Genomic DNA, 16,382 nt, shown 5'->3' with positions numbered 1-16,382 from the left:
CTACGGAGACTGCTTACCATCAGGCTGGCCGTATGCTTGTTTGCCACCGACGTAGTCAAAAAAAAAATCTTCTAAGAATATATAAATCCACAACTTCTGTAAGGAAATTTATCTTCCGTCTTAATACCTCTGATTCCAAGAATTTTCAATCAATGTTAGCAAGGGAAACCGAAAATGTACCTATTAACCAACCTTTGCCTAGCTGAATTTGGCGCAGAATTTTCCAGAATTCCCCGAACGAAGCTTTCATCAGCCTCGCATTTTAATCCCCTCATGGAATAGGCTATTTCCTGTCAATTGGGTCACGTTTGTTGCAATATCCACATGTCCACTGCTACACGCATTGGGGCAATGTGCTTTAGATTAGCAAGTCTAATGTGTTGGATCTTACGAGTACATTGTTGCTTTGTATGAGATTAAAAAATACCTTTTTAATACAGTTGCTCAAAAAGTGCTACTTTACGTAGCTGTTTAGCGTTCGCAAAGTTGGTTTTTGTTATTACTCTTCAAATTTTTTAAAATTTATACTTGACCGTAATCCATACGACCACACCAAAGAGTTTGGATGTCCAAAAAAAAACATATTTTTATTTCGCCAATACACGTTTATTTTATTACGTCCAAAAAATATTATTACACGATATAAATTAAATATTTGTTTGTTATTATACAAAGTAAATGTTATGTAATACGATATTTCGTTAATTTTTTTTTAATTATTGGCTAAATGAAACTATTATTGCCACGTTGTCGTTAACAGAAAAAATGAAAAAGTAAAACCAGCGCGCGCCATTTTCAATATTTTCAACTTAAATTGCAACTGTGAGAGTTTTTTGTATGAAACGTGTCGTTGCGATTAATTTTTGCAATGTAAGTCACCGCTGAACGTAGTGTATAGTGCTGAATTAACAATAGCATTCAAGTTCAAGTGAAAATTCGTAACTGTAAGGTCTGTAAGTGTAATACTACCGGAACCAATATTTGTTTTATTTCGCAAATGTATTAAAAAACATCGTTCAATGTACGTGTGCAAATGTCATTATATACTTGTCCAGTGTCTCGGGGCTCGTAGGTAATGACACACTTCGCACACTTGCATTGAAATGTACTATAAAGCTCATTCATAATCATAAGGCCGACTTCTTCATTAAAATATTTTTTTTTTTCGATATCTACCCATATGTGGTTTACTATTTTCCAACACTATGAGTACCTACTTACCTATAAAGATGAATAACTCGATAAAAATGAAGGATAGTATAAACTCACGTACCAACGCAAAATTAGAAGTGGACGGGTTATCTAAAATTATAATTTACACTCATGATCTATAAAAACCGGTATCTTTCTTTGGAAACTCCATCAACAAAACATCATCCATGATGTAAATACACTAGGTAAGGCAATATGAATATGCAAAGGTATTTCTGATTATTAAAGCAAGTTAAGGCCAGAAGATTCGTATCTAATTATTACTTCTGAAAATGTTACCTTAGAGCTTTAATCTTAATCTAATCGGCTTAGATAAATATACTATCTCGTTAAGTATGTAATTACCTGCTTAGCAACTATTATCAAATTGTTTGTAGTCTGGCTTGATTACAATTGCACAATAAAAAAACTGTTTTATGACTTATTTTAAATAGCGAATAAAAGTAGGAATTTCAGTCAGAATTCCAATAAGCCGAGTTATCTATAAATTGATGAAGTGTTTCATGCAGCAGCAATATCTTTATCAGATTGTAGCTCGACATAGTAACCTGGACATGCACATGTCTACGCTTTATCTTCAAGTGTTGCCTACTTACTACTCGTAGTAGTATATTTGGGTGATTTTGCTTTCCTACCTTTGCTCCGATAAAACAACAGAGCTGTCATTCCAATTGCTCGGCGAGGGCGGGATATTTGATCACTTGTTTTGACCAGTTTAAAAGGCAATTTGAATACGTTTAATGTATGGCATGTCGAGGCCAACGTTATTCTGTTTTTCCGAAGATTTAGACTCGCCCGCTCTTGGTATTCAATGAGAATACACCGTCAGAACTAGCGTATTGAGGTCTGGGAGATAGCAGTTGTTTCAAACTACGAATTGGAATTTGCATATCGAATAATGCTTGCGCCAGATAACTCTCCGTTTATGACATTAATTAAATTTAAAATTAATCTATACTTATTTAGAAACACAATAAGTCATTTATGGTGAAAGTTTGCTGAGTGCTGTATTTAAACGCCATCTTGTAATCATTTCATTTTGGTATACTAGATGCAAATGCAGGGTTTCTTGTTCCAGTACCTAGAGTCATTCCTTGCTTTAATTTGGCTGTTGTTTTAATATTATTAACGTAAGAAAACGAAAGTCATCCATAAAAAAATAATGCCGATATGCTTTTAAACTTGAAATATTTTTTCAAGATAAATAGTAGTAAATTAACACTATGTCGCATTGTGCTAGTAACCCTAATGTCGCATTAATGCCCTTTTTAGTATAAAGAGATTAATAATATTTATATGCATTATGCATATTATGCAATCTTACCTATATACCTACTTAACACCAAGTGGTATATTTAATATAAGATTATAATTCAACTCCTTATGAGACACAATGTACGGTAAACAAAGCATCATGATTCGCCTAATAAAGTTTTCTTAGTATCATCGACTTGACATTGCACTAAGGACAAATTTGCTAAACTATCAAATATATCAGATCCCTATAAGAATGAAGTTAGCCTTCGCATGACACAATACTCGTATTGCATAATAGTGTAATATTACCATTTAAATTGACACCGACCCATATAAGGCGTACGTAAACGGCCATATTGACCCGTTTTGCATTTCGATGAGGTGTGCGTTAATTAGGGCAATCGACAATTGTGTCGCTTTCACTTATTATTCCATCATTGTTGACACATCGCCCTGCCGTGGAAATAAGTTAGCTCAGTTTTCTTTTTTGTGCCATATATTTTCATTTTGACAAGTCTTGTATAAACGCTTGTGAAACTTGTAGGCAATGAGTTAAAAAAAACAACTAGCAATAATACTCGTACAAATGTAAAGACAATAACTATTTATTTATCAATCATCAATAATCAAATCGAATAAAGCAATAAAACTGCGACTCACTTTTCTTTCAAAACAATTTGTACCTACTTATTCAATTGCAATTGAGATTTTTACTACCACAATAAATAAATCAATAAATACAAATAAAAACAGAAAGTAAAAAACAAATTCATTCACTAGTAAAAAACCTAAGAAACGTACGCTGTATGCGCCGACTCGGCCACTCGCTCCGCCATACCATATTACTGCGATAGCTGCTCACTATACTCGTTTCAAAAACCTAATATTGCTTGTTTAATCACTAAACTAATATTGGTCCTTAAATATGTAAAGTGAGGGAATATTCCAATCTACTCTACTGCTTCACCCTATTTGCATTTACAATGAACGAGAACAAGGTACCTAAAGCTGCGGAGTTGAGTCTCGTTTGTGCTTCTTTAACTTACTTATAATTTGCTTACTATAATAAACTGTGTAGGTATATACACGCTGATAAAATCTAGATTTTATTACTTATGACGCGTACGTCTCGGCACATTCAGCCTACTTGTGTTGATTGAATAACAAAGTTTGTCGTTTCACGGTCATGGCGGGCCTGATTTACCATTGATAACGCGCCTTTGTACCTACGTACTAAAATACTGAGAAATCCAACAACAAAAACAAATGGATATGGAATTGACTCATTTTGTATAAAAAAAATATTGTAGTGGAAATGGTAAACAACCTGATTCAGTTCATCCTAAGTATATATTTATGAATTGACTTCAAATGACTTTGGGTTTGCTATGTTTGCAACTAGCACTTTGGTGTATCTGTATACGTCGTTCTAGCTTCTGGTATTAAACTAAAACTAAACAAAGTAACAAAAGGGCATATCTTGCCGTTTAGAATCTTTACTTTCAACGTAATATAGTTTATATCAAGTGGAGGGTTGGGTTGCATTAATCGATTCCATAGTATGACGAATAAATTAACTTTAAATGTATATGCATACCTAATATGCTTATGAATAAACATACAGGTTGTTTATTTAGTCACCTGCAATAATTTACGGGATGAATATATAGGTCATACTGAGCAACTTTTATTATGGGACCAACACCGAAATCGCGAAAAACAAATTGGCTGTTTTATACAATTTAGCTATCTGACCTTGACATTTTATATGGGAGAGTAAACCTATATATTCAGCCCGTAAATAATTGCAGGTGACTAAATAAATACCCTGTATTTACCAATTTGTGTTGTTGAGAATCAATAAAAAGCAGCTAGGGAACTCATATTCTTGGCACTGAACAAGGTAGGAGGTTGCACAGAAACCAAATTCCTTGTTCTAAAATACCTGGTAGCGGTCATCCCAAAGAACATAATTATAAAACCGAGTCTAAATCATCATATTTGCTTCCAGGTCCCATAGTATCAGCGTTATGCAACAAATACGGGTGCCGCGCGGTGTGCGTGGCGGGCTCGCTGGTGGCGGCCTCGGCTTTCGTGCTCTCCACGTTCAGCAAGAGCGTCACCGTCATGATGATCACCTACGGCCTGCTGGGAGGTGAGTTTCCCTGCTACAAAATCTTTAAAGTCGGCGTGAAGTTAGCATATAGCAGGCGGCCAGCAGACAGCAAGACTATCGTTAGTCGTCACCATATTACTGGAATCATCATCTTCGGTGTCTCTAACCATTTATACAGAGGGTACTTCTTGCTTAATAGCAAATTAGGCATCTAGTTGTACTTTATTATTATTTAATCGTATGGCTAGATATTTGTCAAGGTCGCTTACAGTATTAGTGAATCTTTAACTAATTAGGTACTATAATTTTACATCTAGCTCCTTCACCCATCGGGCTGCGTTTTCATCAGGGAGGAGCAAGTCCAGAGTATCTCCAGGGTATTTTCTCTTTGGGCAGTCGTAGATGATATGGTGTATGGATTGCACTGGCTCTCCGCAATCACACATTGGTGACTCTCTCCAGCCACACTTGAACATGTACATCTAGTTGTACTAAACCTGTAGGTTCAATCGTATGACTACTAAATAATAAAATGAAAAATACCCTTCCGGGTTCTTTCTTCCAATGTTTAAGTCGGTTAATGGTGTTGTATAATATTTACGCAAAGTAAAATGATCGTGCTATAGTAGCTTTATGTCCAGCTATGAAAATTCAATTTTAGTATTTTATCTGCCGCACCTAGAATATTGCAATCCCTTAGGTATCGTTATATTAGGGCTGTCAAAACCATTGTTGTGACTATCATCTACGTGAGGTATCTACGTGAAAATTATGATTTATAATCGTACTCTAACGTAATATATCTGAGGTTTTTTATCAAAATCATGTGAATTTATCACCGCTACTGTTTTCATAGTGACTCAATTAAGAGCTCTTAGTTGCCCAGTTCCTAAACATTCAATTAGCAATTCGGAGAACAACTGACCGGCATCCAGCAGAACTGATGTCATTCCTATCAATCCAATCAACCGTGCACCAGTCCAACGCTAAGACGGACCAGTATATAAATCCACTCTCCGATTAGGAACGAATTAACTGACCTTTTGACGCCATTACAATGATGAATAATTGTGTTTCTGTTATAATAGTACGCAATACGCATCGTTCACAAATCTCAAGATCACAAATCACTAGAACAAGAGCCAGCGCTCTGTTATATTGGCCATATAGACGCCTACAGGGAAAATAGTGTACTATGGAACCATAAGGACCATGAACGCCGCCAGGATTACTTTCAGGGAGGTGCACAATAAATGGAATAGAATAATCGATGCAGTCACTTATTTTTCTTGTGTTAGTTCCGAGTTATGCTATCAAAATCATTGCAGACTTATATTGGTCCAACTCTAATGCTGGTTAAGACGCGTAAAAGACATATAATTTTTTTATATATTTTCTTTCCTGCCAGGGGGGTGCAAGTGCACTCCCTTGCAACCCGCTGCCGGCGTCCATGATCAGGACAAAGATTATTACAAAAACAGACGGCAAAATGCTATTTTTAAAATACGAGAGATAGAAATCGAGAAATTCGGAAATCTAGTGGTATTGACCACTCGTTTTCGAATTTAAATGCCTAGTAGTGGAGATAGTATTAAATGCAGAACACGAAATCGAGCGATCGAAATTGAAAAATTGGCCGCAGATGGTCTACCGGGAATCACGAAAATCGAAATTTCTTTTTTTGCCACTATTCGAATATGCAATAAGTAGTAGAGAGGCAGATAACGAAATTTCGTTTTTCATGTTTCGTGCTAGACCCTCTGACTAATTTTACTTATCGCCCTTCACAACTGCTTGTATATATACAAGCGAGCTGCCAACTCAACTCTGCCGGTTTACCGCTTGGATTTTGTAAACAACTAGATATTTTCCTTCACGTTTATCAATTCAATATAAAGCTACTAAAGAATTTCACGCCGGAAAACGGGTATTGCTATTTACGGTAGAAATATGAAAGGTATCGAAATGGAACTCGCAGGTTTATTTGGAAAATCAAGTGAACTAATTCTTTAGTGACGTCACTAGGGAATGTCTTCAATAAAGATTGTTTATTGAATGAGTCTAGTTTCGATTTACGTAATAGTAATAGTCATTTAATTCTGATCTGTATTCAGACAACAGAGGGCTGCTGTTAGATGTTATTTATCTATCTATATTTTCATAGAAATAAGGCGCCGGGTCTTAAAAATTAGTCCATGTAGTGGACTAAATATAATTTACTCCGATCTTCGGAACAAATTGTATTACGTCATTTATAACAAGCGTTTAAATAACTGAACAACTATTTGAAAAATAGAGTGGCATTTTACCGTGGCTCTGGCTTCAGAAGCGCATTACTTTTATTACTAATGTATCTCAACCCGTCGATTGAGAGATTAGACCACAAATGTTTTGTTTTAAGCATCATCTTTGGGAGCATTCCATGGTTATGTAATCGACATTCGTACTATATTTTAAGACTTTACAAGTCTGTTACTCGATTCATTTGAGTTTTCGTCATTTGCTAATTATATAATAACAATACTATATGTGTACTTAAAAACATCCATTAACTACTTTTGTCATAATGTCCAAGTTCGTAAAGAAACTAGGTATCAGCCAAACGTTATGTAAGCGACATCAAATCAACCTAGTCTGAAACATAAGTGATATTTTCGAAAGTTTTAGCGAAATACGAGACAAAGAGGAATAAAGAAAAATTACACTCATAAATAATACAATAGTCGTTTATTTACAACGAATAAAAGTTTCGTTCTTCTAATAATTTTAAAGAAAATAAATAAAATGTGTAGCGTTATGTAAGCGACAGCAACGTTATGTAAGCGATACGTACGATTTTACACCAAGAATCTCGCATGCTTTGGTCTAAATATTTTTTCTTGCGTGTCCAATGCATGGACTTTACCTTTTAATATTTCACCATCACAGTACAAAATATGAAATTTTGATATTCCAGGAACTACATCCACCTTTTCCCATGGATTTTTTGCTGCCACTTTGGCGTCTATTTCTGTTTGAGATATATATATTACTTTCGTATTTGACACGAGACTTAACGCGAGGTATGCAAAATCTTCTGCTGATTGTACGGGTGTTACTTGGCCTTGCGACATTGATTTCTGACGCACCAAATGCTTAACATTTCCACCTACACCATCTATTACTCCTTTACCATGCGATGTGGCCGAATACTTCCAAGAAAAGGTTTTCTTATATTTTTTGGATAAATAAAATAACAAACGAACCATGAATTTGTTTTTGAACTCCGAGGATGGGCCATCACTCCAAATCACGTCGGTAATGTTTGCATCGTTGTCTTCAGATATTATTAAGTCGTACAAATGATTTATAAAGACAAAAATGGTATCTTTGTTTTTGGGACAGTCAGAACAAATCACATAAGTCCGGCATACATTTTTGAAAAATTACATACATTTTTGTTTTTTTTTTTTCTCACGATACTTTTTCTGTCTCGCTTTGTTCGAGCTCTTCTTAGGCGGTGGATCCATTAAAATTTGTAGACGAATCAAGCTTAGAACACGCACTAAACGTTTGTTTAGTCTACGTATTCTAATAAACACGTTATGTAAGCGACCGTTATCTTTTAATAAAATCAGTACGAATAAACACGCAAATCACAACAAAATCCACTCGACAAATGCTATCCTGAACAAATTCTGTTTAGAAAATAAGTTTTGAGATACACTTCCCTCAAGTTTGGTTTATAATTTACAAATTATGTTTCTTTGTTAGGTAAACGACAGTTTTCGAGTGCGAGATCATTTTTTCAAATAGCAATTAGAAATCACGAAAATACTAATAAATTCATGTGCCAACGTCAAAAGTAGACATATAGATTTGATTTTATACCAGCCATGTTTAATTAAAATCCAAATAAAAGTTGTTATTAAACATAGAAATCGGGGTTGTTTCCTTACTTGACGCGATGTTTATTACAGTGTTCTCGAAATGTAGCTATTATTAAAAAAAATGTTAAATGAATTACAAGCTGTATATAAATTCTTAAAGATGATACTTTAAGCCGTAATTGAATAATGTGAAATTATATAAAATGTCAAGAAATTTTTGACGAGAAAGTTACCGATTTCCATGGAATGCTCCTTTGGCATACTAAGTAGATTCGTTGGCTGATATACCTATATGTCTGTGAATGAGATTATGGTTCAATTACGTCGGGATCAAACGGCAGGCTTTACGGTTAAATGTGATGATGTATTATTTTGATGGAACTCCTTTGTTTGGTGCGTTCTCGACTGTATTGAAAGTACGGATCAGAGCATCCTTTATCAAGGTTTGATTGCCGACTAGGTAACACCAGGGATCTGATAGGCAAGGCTCGGAACCGGTTTTTTCTTCATACAAAAAATACCGGTATTATTACGTTCTTTTTCGTTCTTTGGTTTATTATTTCATTTTTAATGGGACTATCTAATAATGCGAAGTTGTTACCTAAATACATGATCCAGTCCTACGTAAAGAGTATAAAATAATTAAAAATATTGGATTATTTCGGGATTTAAAAATAAACCGGTTCCGAGCCCTGCTGATAGGTAGCATATCCTCGGATTGCTTTGTAATTTGATTGCGAACAACGATTACGAAATACTATAATATAAGAATTATACTGCTCCTGGAAAAAAAAAATACAACAAAAAACACAATCCACAACAGTGAACACAATGTAATGTTGTTTTCTCTGCGCGGTGACCAAAGGGCTTTGAACTTTCGGCTTTTGTGTAGAGTTGAAAGTACTTTGCTTGCCGCGCATTTATTTGCATTCGCGTATAATGAAAAGTAAGATTGGGTATTTATTCCTCGCAAGGGAAATTTCGCATTCGTGTAGACTATTGCAATCTGTGCTTTAGTGCTTCAATTCCAAGCTGTTCTAAATAAATGTATGTTCGTGACATCATTGGCACAATTCTGGCAAGCCAGCCTAGTGTAACTCTACATTTCGATACTTTTATCCGTGGGTCCGTCTAACTTTACACTGACTTTGGCAAAATGTGGGAGTGGCAGGATAATCGGAAATAATTTAATAGAAATTTGACGTTTATATCATATCATATCGGTCATATCGGTGTAGAGGTGGCTTAGACTATATGGATGTTTAACTTAACCGATCCTCAATCGTAAATCAACAGTTCACTGTCAACTCGCTTAGTTTTTTGAAGTGAAAACTTCTTTAGCGGCGTTGTGCACTTTTTGTGATGGGGAACCGACAGATTCATCAGATTGAAAATTCGTAAGACGGACACGTGACCTGATCGAAAAACTCCAAGATGGTTCTAGTAATGATGATGGTGTAAGAGTCGTTGAAATTATGGATGGAAGTTCATTTTTCTGAGAGATAAAAATTTTAGTGTTAAATAATTGTAATAGTTCTGAAGTGTTACATTTTTAATGTAATATAAATTGTCATGTTTGTATACGATAGCGCAATAAATGAATATTGTATTTTACCACATAAATGATAGTACTTTTATACTGATAGTTAATGCAATTCGTGCAAAATTATTCCCTAACCATTCCAAAATATCAAAAATGCACAACGTTAATATTCAAGTTTTCACTTCTGCCGGCACTCCCGCAGTGCAACCCGTTGTTTTTTTTGTAGTCGCTTCAACACTAGTTTTGTATTAGAGTGACAAATCTGCTCTAGTTTAATGTAATCTGTGTTACGGTACCACAACAGCCCGTACGTTTATCATCCAGAACGTAGTCTATGTAATCGTAAATGTATGCCCGCGAGTGGCCTCGGCACAATTATGGCATACCATAGCGTAGTGCGGCATGACGTCCTGAGTTTGAATACTTCCAACAGATCTTTAGTTAACTTAAGATTAAGAAGGAAGAATAGCTTTGTGATCCTAACGAAATTACGGTACTTTTTCTATTAAATTCCATTTCGGGAGAAAACGGTTTCCACTAACTAAATTGATTTTGATGTCGATCGCTTCAGCTTAACATATTCTAGATTTATAAGTTTCGATAAAAAAAAAATTGTTTTGCAAATTTTGAAAAAAAAAGGAAAACCAATAAACCTGGTTTTTCATTGTGTCAATAACATAATAAAAAATCAGGGAGAATGGAAAATATTTATAAGTGGAAAAACATTTTCTCTTTCTGTAAGGACGATCACGTGCTATACGGGAAGTAAAAAAACTCTTTAACACTATCCCCCTTATTCATCGGCATCGTAACTTTAGTACACGTTTATGAATAAGGGGGTATATAGCCTTTGAATGAGAGGGACAAATCTGCTCCAGTTTCAAGTAATCTGTGTTATAGTGCTACAACTCCTAGCCCGTAGGTAAGGAGCGTGTATGTAAATGTATGTCCGCGAGTGGCCTTGGCATAATTATGACATGCCATAGCGTAGTGCCGCGTGACGTCCTTCGCTAAGACACTTCTAGCAGATCTGTTCTGTAGATGTCTTATTTGACTTAATTACAACAATGCAGGCTTAAAATATGAGTGGTATTCTCTACGAGTCAGTTGTCTGTTAAGAATTAGATACAGACAGCATTTTGGAATATCGAATCACTGTTTTTTCAACCCAGGCTATATTTGGCATGGAACACAAAGTCGAGCAAATTGAGCTAAGCACCAACTTCAATTTGAAAGAATCAATCACAAAGTTTTAAAAACGTAAGCGCAGCATCTTTTTTATACATCAACTAACTATTCACCTATTCCAGTCCAAACGCAATGGGTTGCGATATAATTTTACAGAATTCCTATGACGCAATTCCTGCATCATCAGATCAGTAGGATGAATCGTAATATATAGTTCTTAATCTTAATTAATATAAATGTAATTAAATAACGTTATGGTATGGTACTCGTATGGTAAATAATGTAGGTAGTGGCAGAAATATTTTTATTTTCTATTGTTATCAAAGTTGTTAAAACTTAGGAAAATGTTACAACTATAATTTGGCATAATTTGGTTCGATTAATTTTCCAATGTCCTACTCTTGAAATAAATAAAACTATTTCCCCGCCGTTTCCAAATTGCTATTAATTTGCTTCGTTAAACAGGAACTCTGGTACCTTTTACCAATTATTTATAAGTAGGTGAAAATGAACCCCAAGGGAAATTCCAACAAATCGATTAACAGCACTACAACTGTTGCTATTCCCATCAGGCGAAGACGACGGTAATTAGGTACTTAATTACAATTGTAACTTGCTTCCGCTTTATGTAACTTTATCCCGTAATTGTACTTCATTCATTTAGGACCGGATTTTGAATTAGGTTAGGCCCCTCTCCCTCATCTCGGTTGCATCCTGAACTACTGCTCTGGAGCCCACAAGATCCGCTTTCCTACTTTTTCTCCTCCACTTCGTCTTCGGCATCCTCGTTTTGTGAGACCATGGAAGCACATGCCATGCCTCGCATTAGGCAGTGGTATCTGAGGAGTTTAGTTTTTATAATTGAGATCCAAACCCCGTATTGTAACTAAAACTAACGAGTTTCTCGGGACGTATAATATATATGAAATAATATATTTGATAGGTAAATAATTTACATGTTGATTTTTGGTTAAGGAAAACATCGCAAGGAAACCTGTATCTTCGAATAACGTGAGGACTGTAGACCGATTCCTCTTGTACAAAAATTACCTAAAGAAATTTTTTTTTTTATTTTATTTTATTTATTATCACAAATAGTATGGTACATTTTAAACTTGTGTTAGGTTCGCCAAACTTGCGTTTAACGGCGAAATGTGGCACTCATTTTCAACGTTAGTACCTTAATCTAAATTATATGATTAACTTATAATACTAAGGTTAATACATATTTATATCATATTAACACAGTATAAGTAGTTGTAGTATATTTACCTATCCTATTTATTTATTCAGACATGCGTTGTACCTATTAGCAACTTCTTAATTTTTGATTTAAAGATGTTTTTACTAGCACATTCGTCTTCTACTGATAACTCATTAAATATTCGCGGTGTGATATAGCTACGCGTCTTTTTACCATAGTAGTTGCTAGCGGTTGGTTCGACGTATTTACGACGTTTTAACCCTCTTGGCGCTCGGGTATATACTCGCGGAGTTTTAAATTTGGGATTATTAAATTGCTCAGCTGCTATTAAGTACTTAACTTTATCATGCACTGGCAGCATGTTCAGTTTCTTAAATAAGACCGTGTAATCGTTTCTACAGTTTGCTTTAGTTTTTTTATCAATTATATTTTTTAATAGCCGTAGCTGTAAGTTTAATATTTTGTCCAAATAAGTTTTGAAGGTGCGTCCATAAGCTATTAAACCGTATCCAATTATAGCATCCGCCAGCGCATGGTATAACATTCGTAATATTTTATTATTAACTATATTTTTTAAACTAATAATTTTACACAGTATAGATCTTAATCTATTACATACAGAATCTATGTGTATTTTCCAGTTAGTGTGTTAATGAAGTTGGATAACGTCACTAATCCGATTGCAGTTCCTTTGCAAAGGAACGACGATATTATTTTAACCTCTTGAAATGAAATGAAATATTAGTTGTTATTTCTTAGTATCGCTCTCCTATCTCTTATTCGTACGAATCGTATTTATAATCTATGTATTTGGAGCAGTGTGGATCGAAAACTTATGAATAAATATTTATCTAATATAGGAACTGGCGGTATGACTTCCTGTAAAAAAAATATCTACCTAAATAAACAAAGTTGTTGTCCTTTCGAGATTCTATATACTCGTACTTATTCAGGTTTTTACTTAATATCGCCTGAATCGCGGTATAAGAGAACACAAAAATCAAGATTTTTATTCTCCAAAACATCAGTACTTATATTTTATTTCAGTTACTTATAATATTCATATTTGGTAAGGTTGCCAGAGCTCAACGAGGGTGCGGAGCTACGGAGTGTTAAGGTCGGCAACGCGCATGTAACACCTCTGGAGTTGCAGGCGTCCATAGGCTACGGAGACTACTGTTTGTTTACCACCGACGTAGTATTAAAAAAATACACTACTCATCGAGGTTAGAACTAGAACCGCCGACACCCGTCCGAAGTCATTTAGGATCAGTTGGTTTATCACAGAGTCCCTATGGCTAGATGGCTACCTTCGGATTATTCTGTCAAAATTAAGCCCAATTATTTATCGGGAACTGGGTAAAATGTTATGTCCAAGATATGACCCACACAATACATTAAAACGTGGTAAGTTGAATAACATAAAATAATAAATAAATATAGCCACAGCCAACTGTCGCAATTCCCATCCCAGGCGACGCTCATTTGTATAACTTCATTGCAATTGGAACCCGCAGTAGCAATTAACTGCAGCTATTTATAGCTTCAGTACTTATAGTACTTTAAATAATTTAACATCCACAGTGTAAGTAATCCATCGGACTAGCCTTTCGTGCGTCACGATGAACGATGGTTTCGTCTGAAAAATTGATTAAAGGATTTGGATAATTTTCAGACGTTCTAATGTATGTTATGTATGTGTGTGTATCTTAAATGTTACTAACCATTATGGACCATTGTTGTCTATTGAAAAATGAATTGAAATTAAATTAAATTAATGAAATGTGTCATTATTAGAGTTTAAAATTTGAGCTACAGAAGTGTTTTTTTTTCACTGACGATCTACAAGAACCTTTTGTTTGAGTCACTAGAAATACAGTGTTACCGGAAATCGTGACTAATACCCCAACGTGGTGTATCTAACGATACGTGTTCAACCGTCGCAGGTCTTCTTACAGTCCCTGGTGGGATGTGGGACTTAACAGAGCCGTGCTCTTTTTGGTGACGATCTCCTCGGCGCTAACATTGCGATCTACATAGATATGAAGCGCCGGCGCGCCACCGCTGCCTGCAAAATTTTCGCGCCGCCGCCGCCGACACTGCCTTATGTTATGGGCGTGACCTTGCTAGATATTACTACTTTCAGAATCGGAAAATAGATATTTTGTCGAATTTTGGGCGCTATCACACTAGCGATTTGCGAGCCAGTTAAAAGCGACGCGAGCGCGCAACAATTTCACTCCCATCTCAGTATCGCTTTGAACTCGCTCGCAAATCGCTCTCAGCCTCTTAATGTTATCGGTGATCTGAGCTCTTTTGGTCCTTCAAAATTGACATTAAGATCTTCTAAACTCTTATTCACGTTTACATAACGATTCCTCGAAGCACATGCACCTACCTGCTTAGCGTGAAAATGTAAGTAATGGCATCAGTTTTCACATTAACAAGTATTAATAGGCACGTGTTATTCTAGGTACCTATTGTTTTCATATAGGTAGAAACATATTTTCCTGACGGTTTGATGATCGTAGGATTTATATTGTTCGTATAACATTCACGTTGGCGAAGGTGACGTGCGATTTGAAATGGAATTAGTTTCCCTACCTCTTTGTTCTCGAATTTTCGCTAAAACGGCAACAAAAGCGTGTGTGAAATTGAACAGTTGCCAGCGACCCCGGCGTTCAAACATTAGCGTTGTGTCCTGACTGACTATTCCTACTGCTTACCGAACGCAGGCAAATCGAAACAGCGTAATTGTTAACTCTTGTCTCTGGTTTTCTACGTTCGCAAAAGAAGAGCGCATTTATACTGGTTATTATGAGCATTAGAATCGCTTGCAGTCTGCAAGCGAATAGAATACCTTAGGACGTTTTAAAATCGTCGGTAAACGTGGCTTGAGGGCGTTCGTTTCCTTGAATGCGACACTGCAAAAAGATTGCCGTGCAGTATTAATGCCGCTGGTTTTCCCGGAGTAATTTAAAGCCTGACCCACTAATCGTTACAAACTGATAATCATTCTAAACAGTCAGTCATAACATAATACAATGTATAATGTGTGACTGTTTTTTTTCGCAGCACCTCTTACCGACGACATGCCTAAAAACTTTCGCAGATATCTGTTAATCCAACAATCGTATCATGTTAACTAAAAGTAACTATTAATTTTTTTATTAAATATTCTGCTACGCAGCTGAAGGCGTAGAATAATGATGATGATTGATAAAAACTACCCTATGTCCTTTTTTGTTTCCATACCCTGTATTGATTTAAATTTCATCTGAATTGGTTCACCGGTTAAAGTGCGAGAGGTAACAGACAAAGTTACTTTCAAATTATTAGTAGGGATTAATAGGGATGTTTCATATTTTGTAGTGTATCCCAAACCATTTTGTGGAAACCAAATCCTAATGCTACATAATACGTCATTCAGCCCTTTAGTGTCTGTTCTTTAACACCACACACACATCATTACTAACATTTTGCTTTAACAGCGTGTCGAGGTAGCAGCTTCGCTAGTGCAAATTTACCGCGTTAAGCCTATTTCAAGGTCGCGCTGCCGGGATGTTGGCACCTAGCCAGCACTCACAGACGACGCGGCGCCACTGGGTCATGGTGCACTCGTGTACCTATTTGTATAATTATCTTCATCACGCATCGACGGGAAAGATACGCCAATTTTGCCAACAACACATGCAAACTTGTGATGCATATTTTACTTTGAATGACGGACTTTGATGAGCACCGTGAAAAAATTGTTCATACTTTGTGTGCTGAGCGTTAGACTTGTAAGTTTGAAGCGGCCTCCTGTAGGTACTGTGATACTGTGAATTATCTCTTGATGCTACAGCAAAACAAGGTCATGGTGTTCTTGTAGATATTATCCTCAAATCACATTAAGTATGCAAGGAAAAATGATCAGCAAGCCAAGTTTGTCAACAACACTTACAAACTTGCGATGCATATTTAACTTTGAATGGAGGACTTTAAGAAACT

The 16,382-nt window shown here is 35.8% G+C and overlaps 1 protein-coding gene across 8 annotated transcripts in view; it reads left to right on the top strand.

The window, feature by feature from the left end:
* Positions 1–16,382, top strand: part of LOC133522802 (monocarboxylate transporter 4) — a 60,367-nt gene that overhangs the window by 26,618 nt on the left and 17,367 nt on the right. For all 8 annotated transcript variants that reach the window (XM_061858255.1, XM_061858252.1, XM_061858257.1 and 5 more), the window contains exon 3: positions 4,481–4,624. In XM_061858255.1, the coding sequence (XP_061714239.1) occupies positions 4,481–4,624 (144 nt within the window). The remainder of the gene's footprint in view (positions 1–4,480; positions 4,625–16,382) is intronic.

This window comes from Cydia pomonella, chromosome 11 (genome assembly GCF_033807575.1).
Source record: "Cydia pomonella isolate Wapato2018A chromosome 11, ilCydPomo1, whole genome shotgun sequence".
Classification (NCBI taxonomy): Eukaryota; Metazoa; Arthropoda; class Insecta; order Lepidoptera; family Tortricidae; genus Cydia; species Cydia pomonella.
This window is presented reverse-complemented; position numbering and strand designations above follow the sequence as displayed.